Source organism: Megascapheus bottae, chromosome 27, assembly GCF_031878675.1.
Source record: "Megascapheus bottae isolate mThoBot1 chromosome 27, mThoBot2.hap1, whole genome shotgun sequence".
NCBI lineage: Eukaryota > Metazoa > Chordata > Mammalia > Rodentia > Geomyidae > Megascapheus > Megascapheus bottae.
Window position 1 is genome coordinate 10,293,047 of NC_143535.1, and position 18,834 is coordinate 10,311,880.

The 18,834-nt window shown below is 36.8% G+C and overlaps 1 protein-coding gene across 2 annotated transcripts in view; it reads left to right on the top strand.

The window, feature by feature from the left end:
• The window catches only part of Rdx (radixin), a 64,177-nt gene that overhangs the window by 29,395 nt on the left and 15,948 nt on the right, over nt 1-18,834 (top strand). Inside the window, exons 9-14 of one of the 2 annotated variants that reach the window (XM_090319562.1) lie at nt 642-805; nt 3,283-3,413; nt 7,461-7,621; nt 8,116-8,208; nt 10,086-10,328; nt 11,014-11,174. In XM_090319562.1, coding sequence (XP_090175688.1) covers nt 642-805; nt 3,283-3,413; nt 7,461-7,621; nt 8,116-8,208; nt 10,086-10,328; nt 11,014-11,174 — 953 coding nt within the window. Of the gene's footprint in view, nt 1-641; nt 806-3,282; nt 3,414-7,460; nt 7,622-8,115; nt 8,209-10,085; nt 10,329-11,013; nt 13,462-18,834 lie in introns of those variants that run through there. The other variant, XM_090319563.1, reaches the window with a different exon arrangement.

The following is an 18,834-nucleotide window of genomic DNA, read 5'->3' on the forward strand; positions in this document are numbered from 1 at the left end:
CTCCACCACTAGGCCAGACTCCCAGTCCCAGTAATGAATATTTCTAAAACACAAGATTTCCACCTTTGCAAGATAGTTTTAATGAAATTCGATTAGAAAGTAGGTGATATACAATCACTATTCCTAAGAAATAATTTCTAGAAATTATTTCTTGGTCACTAGAATGTAGTTAGAGGTAGCCCTATTCTAACGTTAACTCTTCACTGAATATTATGTTAAGAATTCTAACTTTGAAGCCTCATACTTTAGATTTAAACAGATTTTTAAAAATTTTTCTGTGTCAGAACAGATACACTCTACTGCTCTTTTAGTTACTGAAAAGATGAAAGATACAGAGGACATACATAGAGAGTCATAGAAAACAGCCATAAACAAAGACCAACTTTGACATTAATGACAAAGGCAAAATACAACTCTGTTCCACTGGGCTGGAAGGAGAGGTGCTCTTACTGTGGAAAAGAAAAGGAACAGATGGCATTCAGTATGTCTACATCGAGAGCATGTTAACCCCTTTACAAAACCCTCCAGATGTAGAGTTCATTTGTGTGGAAGTGTCCCATAGATGGAATTTTGAAATGTAGTGAGTTGTTTTGAAAGATTATCTTAGAAAGTGTTTAAATCTGGAACACCTTTGTGTTCAGGATTTTGTTTTTTATGCACCTCGTCTGAGAATCAATAAGCGGATTTTGGCCTTGTGTATGGGAAACCATGAGCTATACATGCGGAGAAGGAAGCCCGATACCATTGAAGTCCAGCAGATGAAGGCTCAGGCTCGGGAGGAGAAACATCAGAAGCAGTTGGAAAGGTGTGCATTTATATTTAGCCTTTCATTTTAATTGATGTACTCTTAATTTCAGATGTTTCTTTTCATTGTGTTAAGATTGACAATAGTGAGTATGTAATTTTTGAGGTAGAAGTTGATGTATTTCTAAGCAACAGTTCTTCACAACTTCATACATGTCTTTTAGAGTAGTTTGAAATTTTCAGGTTTCTTATGCTGTTTCTTAATTATAGGGTAAAACTATGCTGCATGTTTAACTTTGAAACAACTCAGCTGAAAAACTAAATACTGAGTGTCTCTCGAATTTTGAGTTTAGTGGTCATTGTTTTAAAAATTGAATGAAGTCCTGTCAACCCTGGAATCGGATTATTTCTGGGTTCAACAACACAATTTGCAAGTTTGAGTCTAGGTTAATTTGGTTTATGCTTTATTTGGAAAAAAATTTAGAGACTCAAAGTTAACACCTATTAGGAAAGTATAAGGCACCATGATCAATGGAAATCGAGTAATTTTTACAGTCATGTGCTTTTGGATGTTGTGGTTCTATTCTTTCACCTGGTCTTTATTTAAGATCTTTTATCATTAAATTTGTCTGCCCTTTATTCTCATTTCATAGATAGGAGTACTATGTGGCTTTTAAATTTTTTTAATTTTTTATTGTAAGTAATAGAAGGGTTACATTATATTCGCCAGATAGAAGGTACATTATTTAACAATCTTTGCTACCCCTTCTTATAGTTTGGTCCCCATTTTCCTCTCCTACCTCCTCCCCTCATCTTGTTTTCAATATAACATATATAATATATCAGATAACAAGGTGAGATACTATAACAATATGAGATCACCAAGGGACAACAAAAGAGATGAGAAATAATACATTTAGAACAACAGTCACACCTTATATGGCTCTTGTTTCTATATCTTGGAGGTTCTTTCATTTATAAGCCCTTAGTTCTTAATTGCTAGTATGAGTTCCTTTACACTTGCTGTGTAGCCTGATGTATGTGTAGTAGGGTGTTTGTTTTGCCTTTTGCAGATTTCGATCACCTATATTTATTCCAAAGTCAAACAAGGGCTGATGGGTATCTAGAATCTGTAGGAATTTCACAATGTAGGCTTGTAAAGTAAGGAAATATTTTTAATAGTAAAAGAGATTGGACGTGTGCTCTTGTGCCTAGAATTCAAAAATAACACTAGATGGCAGTAATGTCTTCTATGCAAAATTGAACAAGTGTTAGAGATAAACCAGACCAGTTTTTTTGTTGTTGTTTTTTTTTTTGCCAGTCCTGTGCTTGAGCTCAGGGCCTGAGCACTGTCCTTGGGCTTTCTCAAGGCTAGAGCTCTACCACTTGAGCCTCAGCACCGCTTCTGGCTTTTTTCTTTGTATGTGGTACCAAGGAAAAGAACCCCGGTCTTTGTGCCTGCTAGGCAATCACTCTACCACTAGGCCAAACTCCTGGCCTGATTTTTTTTAATGGAAAATTACTGTCATTGACACTGATGTACTAATTTGAACATATTAAGTAACAGTTTCACATTTGACTTTACTTCACCTTTTGGCTTTGGGCCACAGCATGAATCTGATCCAAGGTAGGCTATTGATGTATGATCAATGAATTTGGCTATATTTAAAAGAAAGACCCGCTGGGTGGGGTGGCCCATGACTGTAATCTTAGCTACTCAGGAAGCTGAGATCTGAGGATCAAGGTTCAAAGCCAGCCCTGTCACACAAAAGGACCTTGAGATTCTTATCTCTATTTAACCTGTAGAAAATGGGAAGTGGGGCTTGGCTCAAGGGTAGGGCAGTAGCCTTGAGCTGAAGAGCTCAGAGACAGTGCCCAGGCTGAGTTCAAGCCTCATGACCCACAAAAAGAAAAAAAAAACACTCTCATCAGGCCATTCATAAATACCACTTAGCATTACTTCTCATGGAACATTGATGGTCTTTTTTAAACAGCCTTAAATAACTGTTGACATTCTAATGAAATTATCAAAATTGTTGAAACTCATTTCTAGGCACAAATGGTATGTTACCACCTCAAATTTGTGTTAATTCATTTCATCAGACCTTTCCAAACTTTTCCTATTTAGGATGCTTGTTTTTCCTTCAAGCCTTTGTTATTTGCTCACTGGAAGGCTCTTGCTAATTAAAGAAGGCACTTTCCTGGGGTGGGCATCTGTCCAGCTTCAGTTTTAGAAGGTTGACATAATAGTTGTCAGAGTTCAGCCTGTATATAAATGGTAAATCTTATTTCCCCATTGCCTTAAACATTTTTTCTATAATGTCATAAACATTCTAACGTCCTAAGAATATTCTATAATGTCCTAAGTTTTTAACAGTCATCTGTCTTCATTCTGACCCTATACTACATTAATGAGCCCAACCCATGTATCTGCTCATGAGTATAACAGTACCTCCCTGTGTTTTTAACATACATATTTTGGACACAAGTGAACTTAACCTATCAATTTGTAACATAGAAATTGTAATTCCTTCTAAGGGCACAATTAGAAAATGAAAAGAAAAAAAGAGAAATAGCAGAAAAGGAAAAAGAAAGAATAGAACGTGAAAAGGAAGAACTAATTGAGCGTTTGAGGCAAATTGAAGAGCAGACGATGAAAGCCCAAAAAGGTAAGCTTTTAGATCTCACTCTGTTATCTGAACATAGTATTTCTGTGTCATTTTATTTATGCTATGTAAGGACAATTGCATTTTTTTAAGCCAAATTGATGAAATCATATATGTTGAGGCACTGTTGAATTCTGTGATGCAGCTTTCTTTCATTTAGTTTAGACTTACTACTATTGAGGTTTCCAAAAATAAGAGCACATCCCACATCATATGGCATTTAAACAAAGGCATTTATAGAGTGCTTCATGAAATTTTAAAGACTTTAAAGTGCTTTTCGTTGTTATGACTATACAACAGTTTTTGAAACAACTCCTAAAAAATACTTTATAGGCCAGGAATTTGGCCTAGCGGTAAGAGTGCTTGCCTAGCATGCATGAAGACCCAGGTTCGATTCCTTGCTACCATATACATAGAAAAAGCTGGAAATGGTGTTATGGGTTAACTGGTAGAGCTCTAGCCTCGAGAAAGTCCAAGACAGTGCATAAACCCTGAGTTCAAGCCCCAGGACTGGCAAAAAAAAAAAAAAAAAAAAACCAAAACTTTATATTAGAAGACACTCAAGTTGGAAGCATTCTAGCGTGTGTAAGGCCTTGGGTTTGATTCCCAGATAAAGGAACCCTGTTTTTTTGTTTGCATTTGATAATTTCCCAGGCAGCATGTAGCCAAAATACTATAGAGTATGTAGAAAACATACAGAGGATTTACAGGATGGTTTATCTTAAATAACTTCAGGATATATCACTTTTACTAAAGTAGCAGAGAGAGCAAAATAATAGAATGCTTGAATAGAATAAAATGTTTGGACTTTTCTAAGCATTAAGATCTCAGGTTAATGTTATGTTTGTAAAATTAATTTTCTAACAACTAGAACTCTTTCTTAAATAAATCCCTATTTTTCTTCAGAAGTGACCAGAAGGAAAGTCACAGATGATTGGTCATTCTAATTCCAAATGTATTAGAAATAGGTTTTTTTTAAAAAAACAAAAAACAAAAAGGGGCCGGGAGTTTGGCCTAGTGGTAGAGTACTTGCCTATCATGCACCAAGACCTGGGTTTGATTCCTCGGTACCACATACATAGAAAAAAAGCTGGAAGTGGTGCCGTGGCTCAAGTAGTAGAGCCCTAGCCTTAAGAAAGTCCAAGGACAGTGTTCAGGCCCTGAGCTCAAGCCCAGGACTGGCAAAAACAAAAAAACCATATCTTCTTAGAAACGTTTGAGTTTTCTTGACTTCTTAGTAGGTCAAGCTTCTCAGAGCTATAAAAGACTTGGAACCTAGAATCCAGTTGCCTATGAAACATTTGTTTATAGACCATCCTCAGAGCAGAAATTGTTTCTTAAATTCCAGTCTGATTCTGTTTCTCCCACATCAGGTCCCTTTTTCTTCAGTATAAGCAGACATACATGAAGTACTTACTTTGTCTTATAGTCTAGGAATATAAGCAGTTAGCATGTGTGAAAGCAAAGGTGTAGTTTATTGAAATATAGATCGAGAGATCTAATGTAGCAAGAGCCACATGACTAGTATAAGGAGAAATAGTCATGAAAAGAAATGTGTGGATTAGAGGTATATCTCAGATGGCACTCACACATGCAAACAAGGTCTGAGGTCAACATCACACATTCAGAATAATCTGCCTTACATTAATGGATATTAAAAGATTGAATCATAGAACTCTTACATCTTTACTTACTAAATCTTTCAATCTCATTTATTTAGGATGTATAACAAAAATATTAATGATTTTCATTACAAAAACTACTCAGAGAAGCCCTAGAGAATATAAGAGAGCTAGAACATGAGAAATAATATAGAACATCCCTATCAAGACAATTCAAATCAGTTATCTTAAGGCAAAGGACATTAGTTTATTTTTTCTAATAAAGCTTTGCTCAACTATCTTAAAAGCTACATACTGTTCTAATCTGTGCTTAACTTCCATTCAAATGCACTAATTTCGGCTATACCTAATTCGTGATATTTTATAGAATAAACTATTTTTAAGAAACTTTTTCATACATTAGCGAACATTGTTACCTAACTTTATGATTTTTAACCATTCTGAAGATATATTTGACATGAAATATACCCATCTTGCATTCAGTTACTTTTACCATTACATAACATAGTGGAACTTGGATCTCCAATGAGAACAATAGAAGAAATTTGGGAGTATACTGTCTTCCTCTGGATATTTAATAATAAGTACCTGTGTGCGCTAGGCACTGCTCTAGATGTTTTTTTTTTTTTTGGTGGGGTGTGGGGAGTTGGTTGTGAGACTTGAGCTCTGAGTCTGGGCACTGACCCTGTCCCTGAATGCTTCATCTCAAGGCTAGTGCTCACCACTTGAGTCACAGTGCCATTTCTGGCTTTCTGGTGGTTAGTTGGAGGTAAGAGTCTCACAGACCTTCATGCCCTTAGTTGGCTTTGAACTGGGATCCTCAGATCTTCGCTTCCTGAGTAGCTAGGAATTACAGGGATAAGCCACCAGTGCCTAGCCTTTATTTAGATTTTTGTATATCCTGTCAAGCAGCTATTGATTTATATATACCATTTTAAAAATGTAAAAACATTTTTAAAATAACATTGGGAAATGAATGCATTTTGTCAACATTTAACTTTGACCTCCAAACTTATTTCTCTGGCGTGTGTCATAGTTAGAAATTTTGTTATGAGATAAAGCACTGTATTATTTGTCTTGTAATAAAAAGTATACATTATACCCATTTCTAAAAGTATACCATCATACCCATTTCTAAATTTATTTTTCAATGATATTACATACATTCATTTTGAATATGTACCACATTCTGTAACTCCTGAATTTATAAAACTAAAACTCTACCTATTAGGCAATAGCCCTTCATTCTTCCTGCCTGAAGCCCTGGGCAGGTACTTCTCTTTATGATTTTTGTTTAACTCTACCTACTAAACAGAATCCTGTACTGTGTAGGCTTTGGGAACTGGATCCCTTCACTTAGCATAATGATGTTGAGGTGCGTCCACGGTGGCTCAGGTCAGGATTCCTTGTGAAAAGGCTGGGCTCTCAGGACGCTTGAGTTGCTTTTCCTTTTTAACTGTTATGAAGAATGGCACTACTGATATGGGAATGCAAGTGTTTGAGATAAGCTTTCTATTCTTTAGTTAACTGGTTTGTTTAGATGATTCATGTCATCATGCCTTAGGATTTGTATCTATGCCAGTAACGCAGTCTTTAGTAATTCACTTAAGAACTTCATGTCTTAGATTTTCTTAAGATTGCTGTTTTCTGATTTAAAAGAGATAAAATGCCCCCAAACCTGAAAGCCTAGTGTGCTTCCATGATGTGACGAGTGGAAAATTCCACATTTGGCCTCATGTCAAGGTCTCATTCACAACATAGGTGCCCTAGAAATACTGCATAAAATTGGCTTCATGCTGTGTATATAAGGTGTACTTAGGCAGGGGTTTCCTGTTTAGATGGGGTCCCATCCCTAAGTAAGTATAAACATTTGAAATTGACACTAGACAAATGCAGTACTGAGTCACAACCAGTTCTCTCCAACCTTCTTTTGAAGATTTTGTTTTCCTGAAGTCAGCTTCAAATGAAATGATTTTTTTAAATAAAGGTATATGCTTCTAATTTTGACAAAACTTCAGTTATAAAATGTTTTCATGTCTTTGCATCTGTTTTTTTTGAGAGGGGGGTACTGGATTTGAACTCACATCCTCATGTTTCCTAAGCACGAACTGGTATCAGTTGGGTCGCATCCTTGCTTTTGCCCTAGGCTAGTTTCAGACATGATCTCTCTACTTACCTCCTGAGTCGTTGGGACTACAGGCATGAGCTACCATGCCTAGCTATCATGGCATCTCTAAACTACAAACAGATTTCTAAAAACAGCTAGTTGTTTTAACACCGTTAAAAATGAGTTCTGTGTGTATTAAGATAGATGCTAAGTTTTAAACTCTTCAGAAGATGCCTTGCTACTCTGTTGGTATTACTCAGTAATGAGAATAACGAGAATTAATTATCCTTTGGTTATTGTGGAAATACATATATTTGACAGAACTAGAAGAACAGACTCGAAAAGCTCTAGAACTTGATCAGGAACGAAAGCGAGCAAAGGAAGAAGCAGAACGGCTAGAAAAGGAGCGCCGGGCTGCTGAAGAGGCCAAGTCTGCCATAGCAAAACAAGCTGCTGACCAAATGAAGAACCAGGAACAGCTCGTAAGGAGTCCTTTGGTCTTTCTTAGTCTAAGATAAATAAAGCCTGTCATTTCTGTCTTGACAAAACCTGAAACAAAACAAAATCTATGATTTATTTATAAATGGAGCCCATTGCTAACAGATTCTCATATTCATTTAGACTTAGCAGTTTCTGCAACAGGCCAACTAAATAAGAATAAAAATAGCCCTTGAGTTATATATTTTAAGTCCCTGCTACTGAAATGGGATTACTTTATAGATTAATAAAAGTATTTCTACTTTATCTCCTTATTAATTACTTCAAAAGCTATAAATTAATTTAAAACATTTTATCTCCTTATTAGTTAATTACTTCAGAAGCCCATTATAAATAGGCTATTTAAGATCTTCAAGAATATTGCCTTTTTTTTTTTAAATGAAAGCCAAGAAACATGAAACAGTTGAAGTATACATTATGTTAAACCATTTTATTAATACATTTTTTCAAGTTTTGGTAATTATGTTGTTGATTTTAGGCAGCAGAACTTGCTGAATTCACCGCCAAGATTGCACTTCTAGAAGAAGCCAAGAAGAAAAAGGAAGAGGAAGCTACTGAGTGGCAACACAAAGTAATCACCTGTCATTTTCTAGCTTGTATTGACTAGCTGCTCTTCTCCTATTACTAAGCTCACTGTGCTGACTCTAGAAGGATGAGTGTATGTTTTAGGCTAGGCCTGGCACTTGGGGAATACAAAAAGGGTGATTCATTTCTGTGGGAGCAAGACAGGTGTCTGGAAAACGCATGCACATGAGAGCTGGGTCTTTAAAAAATTAGTTTGAGGAGATAGGAAAAATAGGGACTAGTTAGAAGTGGATGTTCCATGCAAAAAGGAATTGACTATAGGAAGTATGGTTGTTCATGATGGGTTCAGAAATAGGAGATCTGTCTAGCCTTGCCTGCTAAGGCAAGGCCATAGAGAAGACATGCAGACTTCTGGCTCAACATTCCAAAACAGCATTGTGGCATAATCAGGTGTGTTTTTCTAATGGTAACTAAGTTATTTATAATATATGAAGGATGGATTGGGGTGTTAGGTACTTAGGAGACAAAAATAGAACGGGAAAGTTAAGAGGCCTTTTGTGGTAGATTGGAAAAGGCAGGGCAGCTGCTTTTGGGATATAAATCTGTTTGGAGGGTTTATGTTGTTAATAAGAGTTCCCAGGTACTCAAGAGTCTCCTTTTGTTAAAGGAGCCCGCAAGTATAAAGTCATGCTTCAGTGGGAGAGATGAAATATAAAAAGACAAGGAGAAAGCTGGACCCTAGCTGTTCAAGCTTATTATCCTAGCTACTTAGGAAGCTGAGATCAGGAGGATCATGGTTCAAGGCCAGTCCATACAAAACCCTTTCTCAACCAATGGCTGGGCATGGTGATACATTCATGTCATCTTTGCTGTAGTAGAGGTATAGTTTAATTCAAGCTTCAAATAAATTGAATCTGAAGTAAGAACTGATGTACTCACCTATTATAATTTTGCCCAAAGATATATAGGTAATAATTCTACAGTAAAATGTACAGATATCAGGGCCAGGAGTTTGGCCTAGCTGTAGAGTGCTTGCCTAACATGTACAAAGACCCGGGTTTGATTCCTCCATACCACATTCATAGAAAAAAGCCAGAAGCGGTGTGAGGCTCAAGTGGTAGAGTTCTAGCCTTGAGAAAGCCTAAGGACAGTGCTCAGCCCCTGAGTTTAAGCCCCAGGACTGGCAAAAAAAAAAAGAAATGGATGTTTCTGCCAGGCATGGTGGCTCACACCTGTAATCCTAGCTGTTCAGGAGGCTGAGATCTGAGGATCACAGTTCAAAGCCAGTTTGGGCACTAAAATGTGTGTGAAGGACTCTTATCTCCAGTTAACCATCAGAAAACTGGAAGTGGCGCTGTGGCTCAAGAGGTAGTGTGGTAGCCTTGAACTGAAGAGCTCAACAACAGCACCCAGGCCCAGAGATCAAGTCACACACTGACAAAAAAAAAATAAGGCTGTATTTGCCAGCTCTGGTGGCTGATGCTTGTTACTAGTTAACTCAGGACACTGTGGTCTGAGGTTTGTGGTTCATTGCCAGCAAAGGCAAGAGAGTTCATGAGACTCATGTCCAATTAATTGGCAAAAAGCTGGAGTGGGGTTATGGCTCAAGTGGTAGAGCACTAGCCCTAAGTGAAAGAGCTCAGAGACAGCACCCAGGCCCTTAGTCCTAGCCAATGTATACAGTGGGTGTGGCATTCTTGAGCATTGCATATCAAGCATTTACGTAGCATTTTTAGTCATGATGGATAATCATGGCTAAAGCTCATTTTTACATGACTTGGTTCTAAAATTATCCTACCTGCTTTCATTCTTCAGTAAGAATAAATTTCTTTCTGAAATGTTGTTTTTGTTAGGCAGTAGAAATTGATTCTTTAAATTACCACAGAGTAAAAGTTGTTCATCAGCTTATTTTTTAATGTTCAGGCTTTTGCAGCCCAGGAAGACTTGGAAAAGACCAAAGAAGAGTTGAAAACTGTGATGTCTGCCCCACCTCCACCTCCACCACCACCAGTCGTACCTCCAACAGAAAACGAACATGATGAACATGACGAGAACAATGCGGAGGCCAGTGCCGAGTTATCCAGCGAAGGGGTGATGAACCACAGGAGTGAGGAGGAGCGTGTGACAGAAACCCAGAAGAACGAGCGTGTGAAGAAGCAGCTTCAGGTATTCCAGAGTTGATTGATGCACAAGTTTTTCACTGCCTCAGAAGAACGTAAGGTTTTACTAGTTTTAAACATGGATAACACTGGTTTTGGTTTGTATTTGTTCTTCAGTCATGCCTCATTTTTTCCATAACTGGCTGTATTTGCAAATGCTCATTGGTCAACTCATGATTGTTACACAGAAGTATATTTTTAATTGCAAAGATACTTATTACATGGCAGAAATAGTCAGCTACTTAATGCATAGGACTAGATCAAGATTAAAAATGAAAGCTATAAAAGCATTAATATTTCTAAATGGTAAAACCTTTATTAGTAAGGAGAAGAAAATGAGGTGACAGTTGAAATAAACGTAGTAATGCAAAATTTTCCTTCATGGTATAGATTTTAGATCTTATAGTAATATTCCTCTATAGTGATGACCCTGAGTTGTTTTATGAGTTGGTTGAGAAGGCCAAAGAAATGTACAGTCGTCAGTGTCCTGGTTGATGAGTAGAAATGGAAAATCTTCCTCCTCAAGCACAATCACCATACTCTAACTGAAGTAAGCTTATAAGCCTTAAGAAGTACTACCTCAAAGCAGAAAGTTTTATATATTAAGAAGTCAGGGAGTTCATATACATATATTTTTGCATCTCTAAACCATTTTCTTAGAGTTTGTCATACTTTTTATTTTTCAAATATAGGCATTAAGCTCAGAATTAGCCCAAGCCAGAGATGAAACCAAGAAAACACAAAATGATGTTCTTCATGCTGAGAATGTTAAAGCAGGCCGTGATAAGTACAAGACACTTCGGCAGATTCGACAAGGCAACACAAAGCAACGTATTGATGAGTTTGAAGCAATGTGAGAGCTGTTAATTTTGCATACATGTCCTTCATAAGCTGAACCACCAACAGAGAAAAGCAGGCCTTTGCAGATGCGATGGAATGCATCCCACCTTGCCAAAGCACTTTTATACCAGTTTGACTATGGTGGCTAAAATGAAATTTAAGGGGAGCTCTTCAATATTAAGGCAGTGCGATATCATACTTGGTTTTCTTTTCCATTTGGGTCAGAATGGAGAATGGTGTTCCATCACCTCCTTTCGCATTTTTTCAGTTTTCATTTTTTTTTTTCTGTTGAAGATTAACACTAATGATCATGTCTGACAAATGTGTATGTGTGGGTTGAGCAACTTTGTACATTTTAAAGGATAATGGTGAGCATCTCAATGAAAACTGTTTTCCCTGCCCTTTTCATGTTTTACCTGCATGTATTTCCATATCCTCACATTATCAGTGTGTCCTCCCTGCCAACAGCCATAATCCTCCTGTCACCCAGAGGACTGGCAGTGTTGATGATGGTAGGTGGCAATCTTCAATCATGGTATAGAAAGTGACTTCATTATGAAAAGGATTAGTGCATTTAATAGTACTGTGTGCAGCCGGGGGTTGATTTTTTTTCTAAATCCCAATTTAATTACATTGGATATTTGCTATGTCTACTTAATTGTAGTCATCTTTACTGATAAATTGATTAGTATTTTATTTCCTTATAATCAGTCCTTTGGTGATTTTCTTTGCCTGCCGCTTCAGAGGTGCAGACAGCAGGAAGTTCCTGCGAGAGTTTATTAGTGAAATACTGCTTGGAAATGTTGTCTCTGAAAGACTTGGAGGCTTGCTTTTTTCATAAGTTGATTTGAAAAACATGTCTAATAAAAGTATATATATATATATGTTGGTAATTGGTTTCAATTATTAAACGTGGACCTTTCTGGAAGGGCAGCATATGAAAACATCATATGTCCCCCAAGAGAGGGACAGTAACTACTACCTCACTACGACCCATGCAGGGACTGGTTATTCAAACACAATGGTGTGTGTAAGCTAAATGTTTTATAATACATACAGTGTGAATCATGAAGAAATACTTAGATTTCATTTTCCTTCAGAATATCTTGTTGAGTTGAATTCTGGGCTCTGATTTGTATTAAATGGTAAATTTTCACTGGTATACTATTTTTTGGGGAGGGGGAGTGTTCTGTGTCTGAGGAAATGTGTGTGTGTCTGTGTGTGTATAAGGAATATTTTATAGTCTAAGAATGTCTACCTAAAATGTCTACCTTCATTTCTTAATTTGGCAATTACATAATCACAAGTGTATATTTGTTTCTTAATAACTGCATTTCTTTTCAGTACAAGTGAAAAAACTTAATTGGCTTGTTAATCCTGTTTTAAGAATTGCAATCTTAGTTTTATTTAAATTATTTCATTCTGAAATCTTTCCTGTCAGAAAGATTTTCTAATATTTTTATTGTGAAACACCTGGATTTGAAGATATGGAATGCCTTGTTTTCTCTGTGTGGTTCAGCTACTTTCCATTCGGTAATGTGTAGTCAATTTTACATTCTCTTAAAATTGCCATTTTATTAAACATTTTCATACACAGTAGATTCAAATTGTGTCTGAAAATATCTTTTATGCTTTTTTGATTTTGCTGACTTAATGGATTAATCTGGGCAAACATGAAAAAGAAATGTTTTGTTTAATATATTTTTGAAGTCTCTAGGACAAAGGATAACTGATTCATCTTGGAGTGGCTGCTATGCAGTGATTGTGTACACGCTTCAAAACAACCTCGTAGATCTTAACCATTCTTGCTCTGAAACATAAATGTTTACTTTTTCTAGGCATTAAAGCAATTTTCCAAATTGGTAAAACCTCGACTCCACTGGGTTTTTTTCATTCTCCTCATTTTGAATTGTGTGCACAACCGTTGTTACAGCTTATTCAGTGTTGAAATCCTACCAGTTTTATTTGCTGTTCATAATCGATTTGTAGATTAGGATTAAAATAGTTTCAACCCATTTTTGAAGCTGTGTGAATTTTCTAAATAGGAACAGCCATTGCAGTAGGGGTTTTCATCCTGATTAAAGCAGTTACAACCTTTCTCATTAGCAGTCAAGAACACATGTTCATATAGCAATGTAAAAATCCACTAATGATTGTCACTTAGTAATGTAAAGAATCCACTAATGGCTGTCTGATGAATTCCAGTAGGCTCTTTAGCATAATTTTGTGTTGTACAATTATAGTCACAGCTCTAATTTTGGATAATATTCACTGGCTAACAATAAAGTGAAAAAAGCTCATGCCCTCAAGGTTCACTGTTGTTATTTAACATAGTTTTCTTACATATTTCCTAGAATTATAATCTCTGAGCCATGAATCATCACATACTAAAAATGAGAAGAGGATAGAAAATAGTTTTAAAATCCTCATACATTCACCCTTTCCCCAAATTATACCTTTTTTTCCTAAACTAAGGAGTATAATACCAATTATTAAATAGTATGGTTAAAAATAAATTACAGAAGGTCAGTAATAGAAAGTAATTTAAGATTTCTAGGCATTACTTGCCTTGTGTAGTGTTTAGTTTCCTTTTCATAAGGAGATTGTTTCATTGTCATTAATTGACCCAGCGAATTCTGAGTCTTTATGCAACTGTATGGTAATTGGACTTACATTCTTGTTTTAAAGTTATATTACAGAGCAGTTACCATAAATGTAGAAACTGATTGCTGTTTTTAAAGCATCTTACTGATTTTTCACAGATTCTTTTTTTCTTTTTTGACCATAGTGGAGCTTCTTAGTTACTAAGCAGGCCCTATATAGCTTAAGATACCCACCCTCAGCTTACAGTGATTATTAGTATATAGTAATATTTGTCATGTCATTATTTCTATTCCCAAGGGCAGGTAGTAATTTCATTAATGTAATCCAGGAAGAACAAAATTCAGTGTAATGTTTTGCTTGTCTGGGTGGAAGGAGAGGTTTAAGGGTTATATGTGTGCGTGCACCCATCTGGGGTTTGAACGCTGAACTCAGGGCCTGTGCTTGTACACTGCTCCTGGTCAAAGCAAGCACTACCATTGAGTCACATGGCTCCACTTCTAGCTTTGGGCCATTAATTGGAGATAAGTCTCACAACTTTTCCTGCCTGGGCTAACTTTGAACTTTGATCCTTAGATCTCAGTCTCCTGAGTATCTAAGATTACAATAGTAAGTCATTGGTGCCCAGTTTAATGTTTTTCTTTTTATTTAGAGTTTGTTCTTTAGAGCTTACCCTTTTTTTTTTTTTTAAACCTCTTTGGCTATACTGGGCTTTGAACTCAGGCCTTTCTACTAACCAAGCAGGCTTTTTACTGCTCTTGATTTTTTTTTTTTTTTTTTTTTTTTTTTTTGCCAGTCCTGGGCTTGGGCTCAGGGCTTGAGCACTGTCCTTGGACTTTCTCAAGGCTAGCACTCTACCACTCTACCACTTCCGGCTTTTTTTTCTAAGTATGTGGTACCAAGGAATCGAACCTGGGTCTTTGTGCATGCTAGGCAAGCACTCTACCACTAGGCCAAACTCACAGCCCTCTTGATTGTTATTTTAAAAGCTGTTCTTAACATTGAAACCCCTTAAACATTGAAACTACTTAAAAAGAAAAAAGTTAATATTAGATTCATAATTTAAAAATATCTCGCTGTGTTTTGTTACAATTTCATTATCTTGTGGATTTAGGATGTTTATAAAGAAAAAATAAACCATATATTTAAAAACATTGAGTTATATGTATATATATAATGAAAACATCCCATTTAACAAGTTAAAGTAAAAAGAATTATTAATTTAGCATTAATTTATTGAATTGATCAGTAAGCCAAAGCTTTATGCATTACTGAAAAAAAAGAAAAAAATAATGAACTACACCTACACTGGGACACGGGGAGACAGGTTCTGCTCTTAAATTTACTATAAATAGAACTTTTTTTTTGGGGGGGGCAGTCCTGGGGCTCAGACTTGGAGTCTGAGCATTGTCCTTGAGCTTTCCTTAAGGTTAATGCTCTGCCACTTAAGCCACAGCACTACTTCTAGCTTTTTCTGTGTGTGTGGTACCGAGGAATCGAACCCAGAGCTTTATGCATGCTAGGCAAGCACTCTGCCACTATGCCAAACTCCTACCAAATTCTTTAGAACATTTTAAATATTCTCAAATAAAAATTTCAATAAATTCTATAGCTATTTTGGTAACAACATAACCTAACAATCCAAGTCCTTACATTCTGTTCTAGGAGGTAAGAAAAACTATTTTGCGTGTTCTCATCCTTGGCTTTTCCAATTAAACAATTTTAACTTGTTTTTGTCCTTAGACGATCTACTTGATAATAGGCCCATTTCAAGAATTTAAGGGCTGCCATTTCCCTCTGGAAAAGTTTTTGACTTCTTGCTTTGTCTCATTTCTTTAGCAATAGAGGAGCTTCCTGATTTAGAGCGATCTCCACCTCACTGAAGTGTTTCTGTCAGTCCCTATAGACTTGAAAGTTATAAACCTCCACTAAGATAACTAGCCCTATTGATATGCACATGTCTGTGTGGCTCTCTAGCTTCCTAGCTCCTTCAATGGTTCCATATTCGTACTTAGTCATAGTCAGAAACTATACTGGAGGTTTAAGAAACAAAATTTAAATGGCTGTGAGCTTTTGCTCTTAGATCATTTGTATTTATCATGTTATCAAATTCCTTTAAAAAAATGGCAAGGAAATATTGTTGATTGGTGTTACTTGTATGCCCAGATTCCTCCAGTCTTACAGCTAGCCAGTTCCTTCTACATGTCAAATTTATTTGCCTATTCTTTCATTGAGTGATTTTTCAAATTTGGGGTTATTTTGGTATTTGTGCATGTTCTTGACTTTGCTCCTAAAAGTAATGATACTAGTTTTAGTGTAGTTTTGTTTTTTCTTTGTGTGGAGATGTGACATCAGGATATCTGAGATTTGTGACAGCCTTGGAAATATTCCTTCTGATTAAGCATAGGTGGTTCTTGCACTGTGTTAAAGTGGGTGTCATGGTGTCCCCTTTGGTTCTTTCAAATGTATATACATACATTAGAATCATGAGGTAGTCCTCGGTGCCTTTTATTCATATAGAAAAGTATATGAAACGCTAATATGTGAAATCTTATATACCTTTGTTCTATTTGTATGTAACTATATATTTTTTTTACTTTTAAATTGGCTATGTTTTAGCTAAAGGCTGAGAATACCGTACTGAAGGAAACTACAGAATAAGACACCAACTACAGGGCAGTTAATGGCGAGATAATATGAATATGCCACATAGGTTTCTCAAGTATGCCAGCTCCTCATAAATTACTATGTCTTCATTTCATAAAACTTAAACATGGGTTGATAAGAAGACACTGAAAGATAAAATATGTTTTTAAGTTTTTTTTTTTCTAATTTTATAGGAAGACTCCAACTCAGAAACCAAATAGTCATTGGTAACATATATATTCAATTTTGGGGGTGAGAGCTCAGTCTTGGGGCTTGAACTTTGGGCCTGGGTGCTGTCCTGGAGCCCTTTAGCTCAAGGACTAGCACTCTGTTACACCGAGCCACAGTGCCACTTCCAGTTTTCTGGTGATTAATTGGAGATAAGAGTCTCATGCACTTTCGTGCCCTGGCTGCCTTTGAACCGTGATTCTCAGATCTCAGCTTCCTAAGTAGCTAGGATTACAGGTGTGAGCCACTGGTGCTCAGCTAGGAGTTGTTCCCATTTAGTATTTAGGATATTAATTTCTTGTCCTAGGATTTGGAATGTGTATCTGTCAAATATGACTTGCAAACACTCTTTCCATCCTGTGGGTTTGTCACCTTTGGATTTTTTTGATAGACTGTCACTGTGTAACTCATGCTGGCCCTGAATCCAAGCTCCTTCATTTCCCCAGTGCTGGGATTACAAGCACCAGAGTTTTTTTTAAAACTCTTGGTAATGTTTTTTGATGCATAGAAATGTATTTATAGCTGGGAATAGTAGGTATGCACCATAACGCCTAGCTGTCTCTGGTTGTCTTTTTTTAAACAAGGAAAGGTACTTTCTAATGAAGACATTATAAGGAGATAGGCCCCCAGGGATGCCACACCCTAGTAGTTAATGAAAAGTAAATGGCTAATAAGGCTAGACAGTATGAGTTTAGATTGCTAGTATGATGTCAGGAGTGATCTTATTCCCAAACTATTTTGCTTTCGTTCTCAGACATTATTCAAAAGGCTTTCCATTTAATGGTGTTATGAAAGAATTGCATGGCTTTTCCATGCCATTTCTATAAAACAAGACGCACATACCTGTGCATTCACTTATAGCTGGAATTCACAGAGCAATTGCTATTTATTCAAACTACCATTGGAGTTTTGGGACATAAGAGGCCCAATGACTCAAGGAAAAAAACTAGGTGAGACAGACTCAAAAAGTATAGAAAGGCAGTTTCAAAGTGGAAAAGAAAATAGAGGTGTAATGTGGGAGTTAGACTAGTGACCTTGTTGAACTTTTAAGTCATTTCCATTTAGTGTTTATTAATGTATGATAGTACAATGATTTCAATGCCTGTGTTTTAGATTAAACATTTCTCTTGTACAATGATCTCGGTGCCTTTGTTTTAGATTAACTTTCTCTTGTGCCTGTAAACTTTGCTCTTAGTTCTCAAAGACTTTCTTTGACTACAGATACTTTGGAGATTATAGCCTACATTTGTTGGATAAGAGTCAGGCATGGTAATGGTAGCTCACACTTGCATTCCAAGCTTTTTGGAGGTGGAGAAAGGATGGTAGTTGAAGGCCAAGCTTTATTGTTTACTCCTGCAATGCTAGCCATGAGGGAAGGCAGAGATAGGAGGTTCACAGATTCAGATCACAAACTCCTACCATTGGCCCCAAGCAAAAATGGAGACCATATCTGAAAGATAACTAAAGGTCAAAGGGGTGGGGATATGGTTCAAGTGGCAGGATGCTTGTCTCGTAATCTTGAAACCTCAACTTCAAACTCAAGTGCTGGTAGGAAGCAAACAAGGCTAATAATCATCCCGACAAGACTCCCCAGAGGTTTGCAGCTGCCCCTCATCCTCAAGAGTTGAAGCTTAGGCCCTGTGTTCACCATTCTTTCCATTGCTGTTTTAGCTAAGCCAGGGCTGAAGAGTGCTCACTCCTGCCATCTGTTACCATGGAATTTTCTATCAGACTCTAGAGTCGGGGGTCTAGTAGGAACTGCAAGGATCCATTCCTCATCATTGGCTCTTTTCAGCAAATGTTTTTTTTTTTTTTTTTATAACTCAAGGTATTTTGGGTTTTGAAGTTTCAAGCACATTAGATACCTAGCCAGTATGCCTGGCATCCAGTCTCTGGACTGTGTGTAAAGCAGGATGAATAAATGAAGGGGTTTGGGATTACAGTTCTTTACTTTTGAGAAGCACTTAGTATCTCATCTGTGAAGTAGGAGTATTACAATAAGTGGGTACTTACTGTAATAAATGTGGACTGCTGCTTATAAGCAGTCTTGGCCTGGTCAGGTTAATACATAATTACGTAGGGCATTTTTTAAAAAAATCAGTCAGTCATGGGTCTTGAACCCAGGGCCTGGGCATTGTTTCAGAGTTCTTTTGTTCAAGGATAGGGTTCTGCCACTTTGAGCAACAGTAACACTTCTG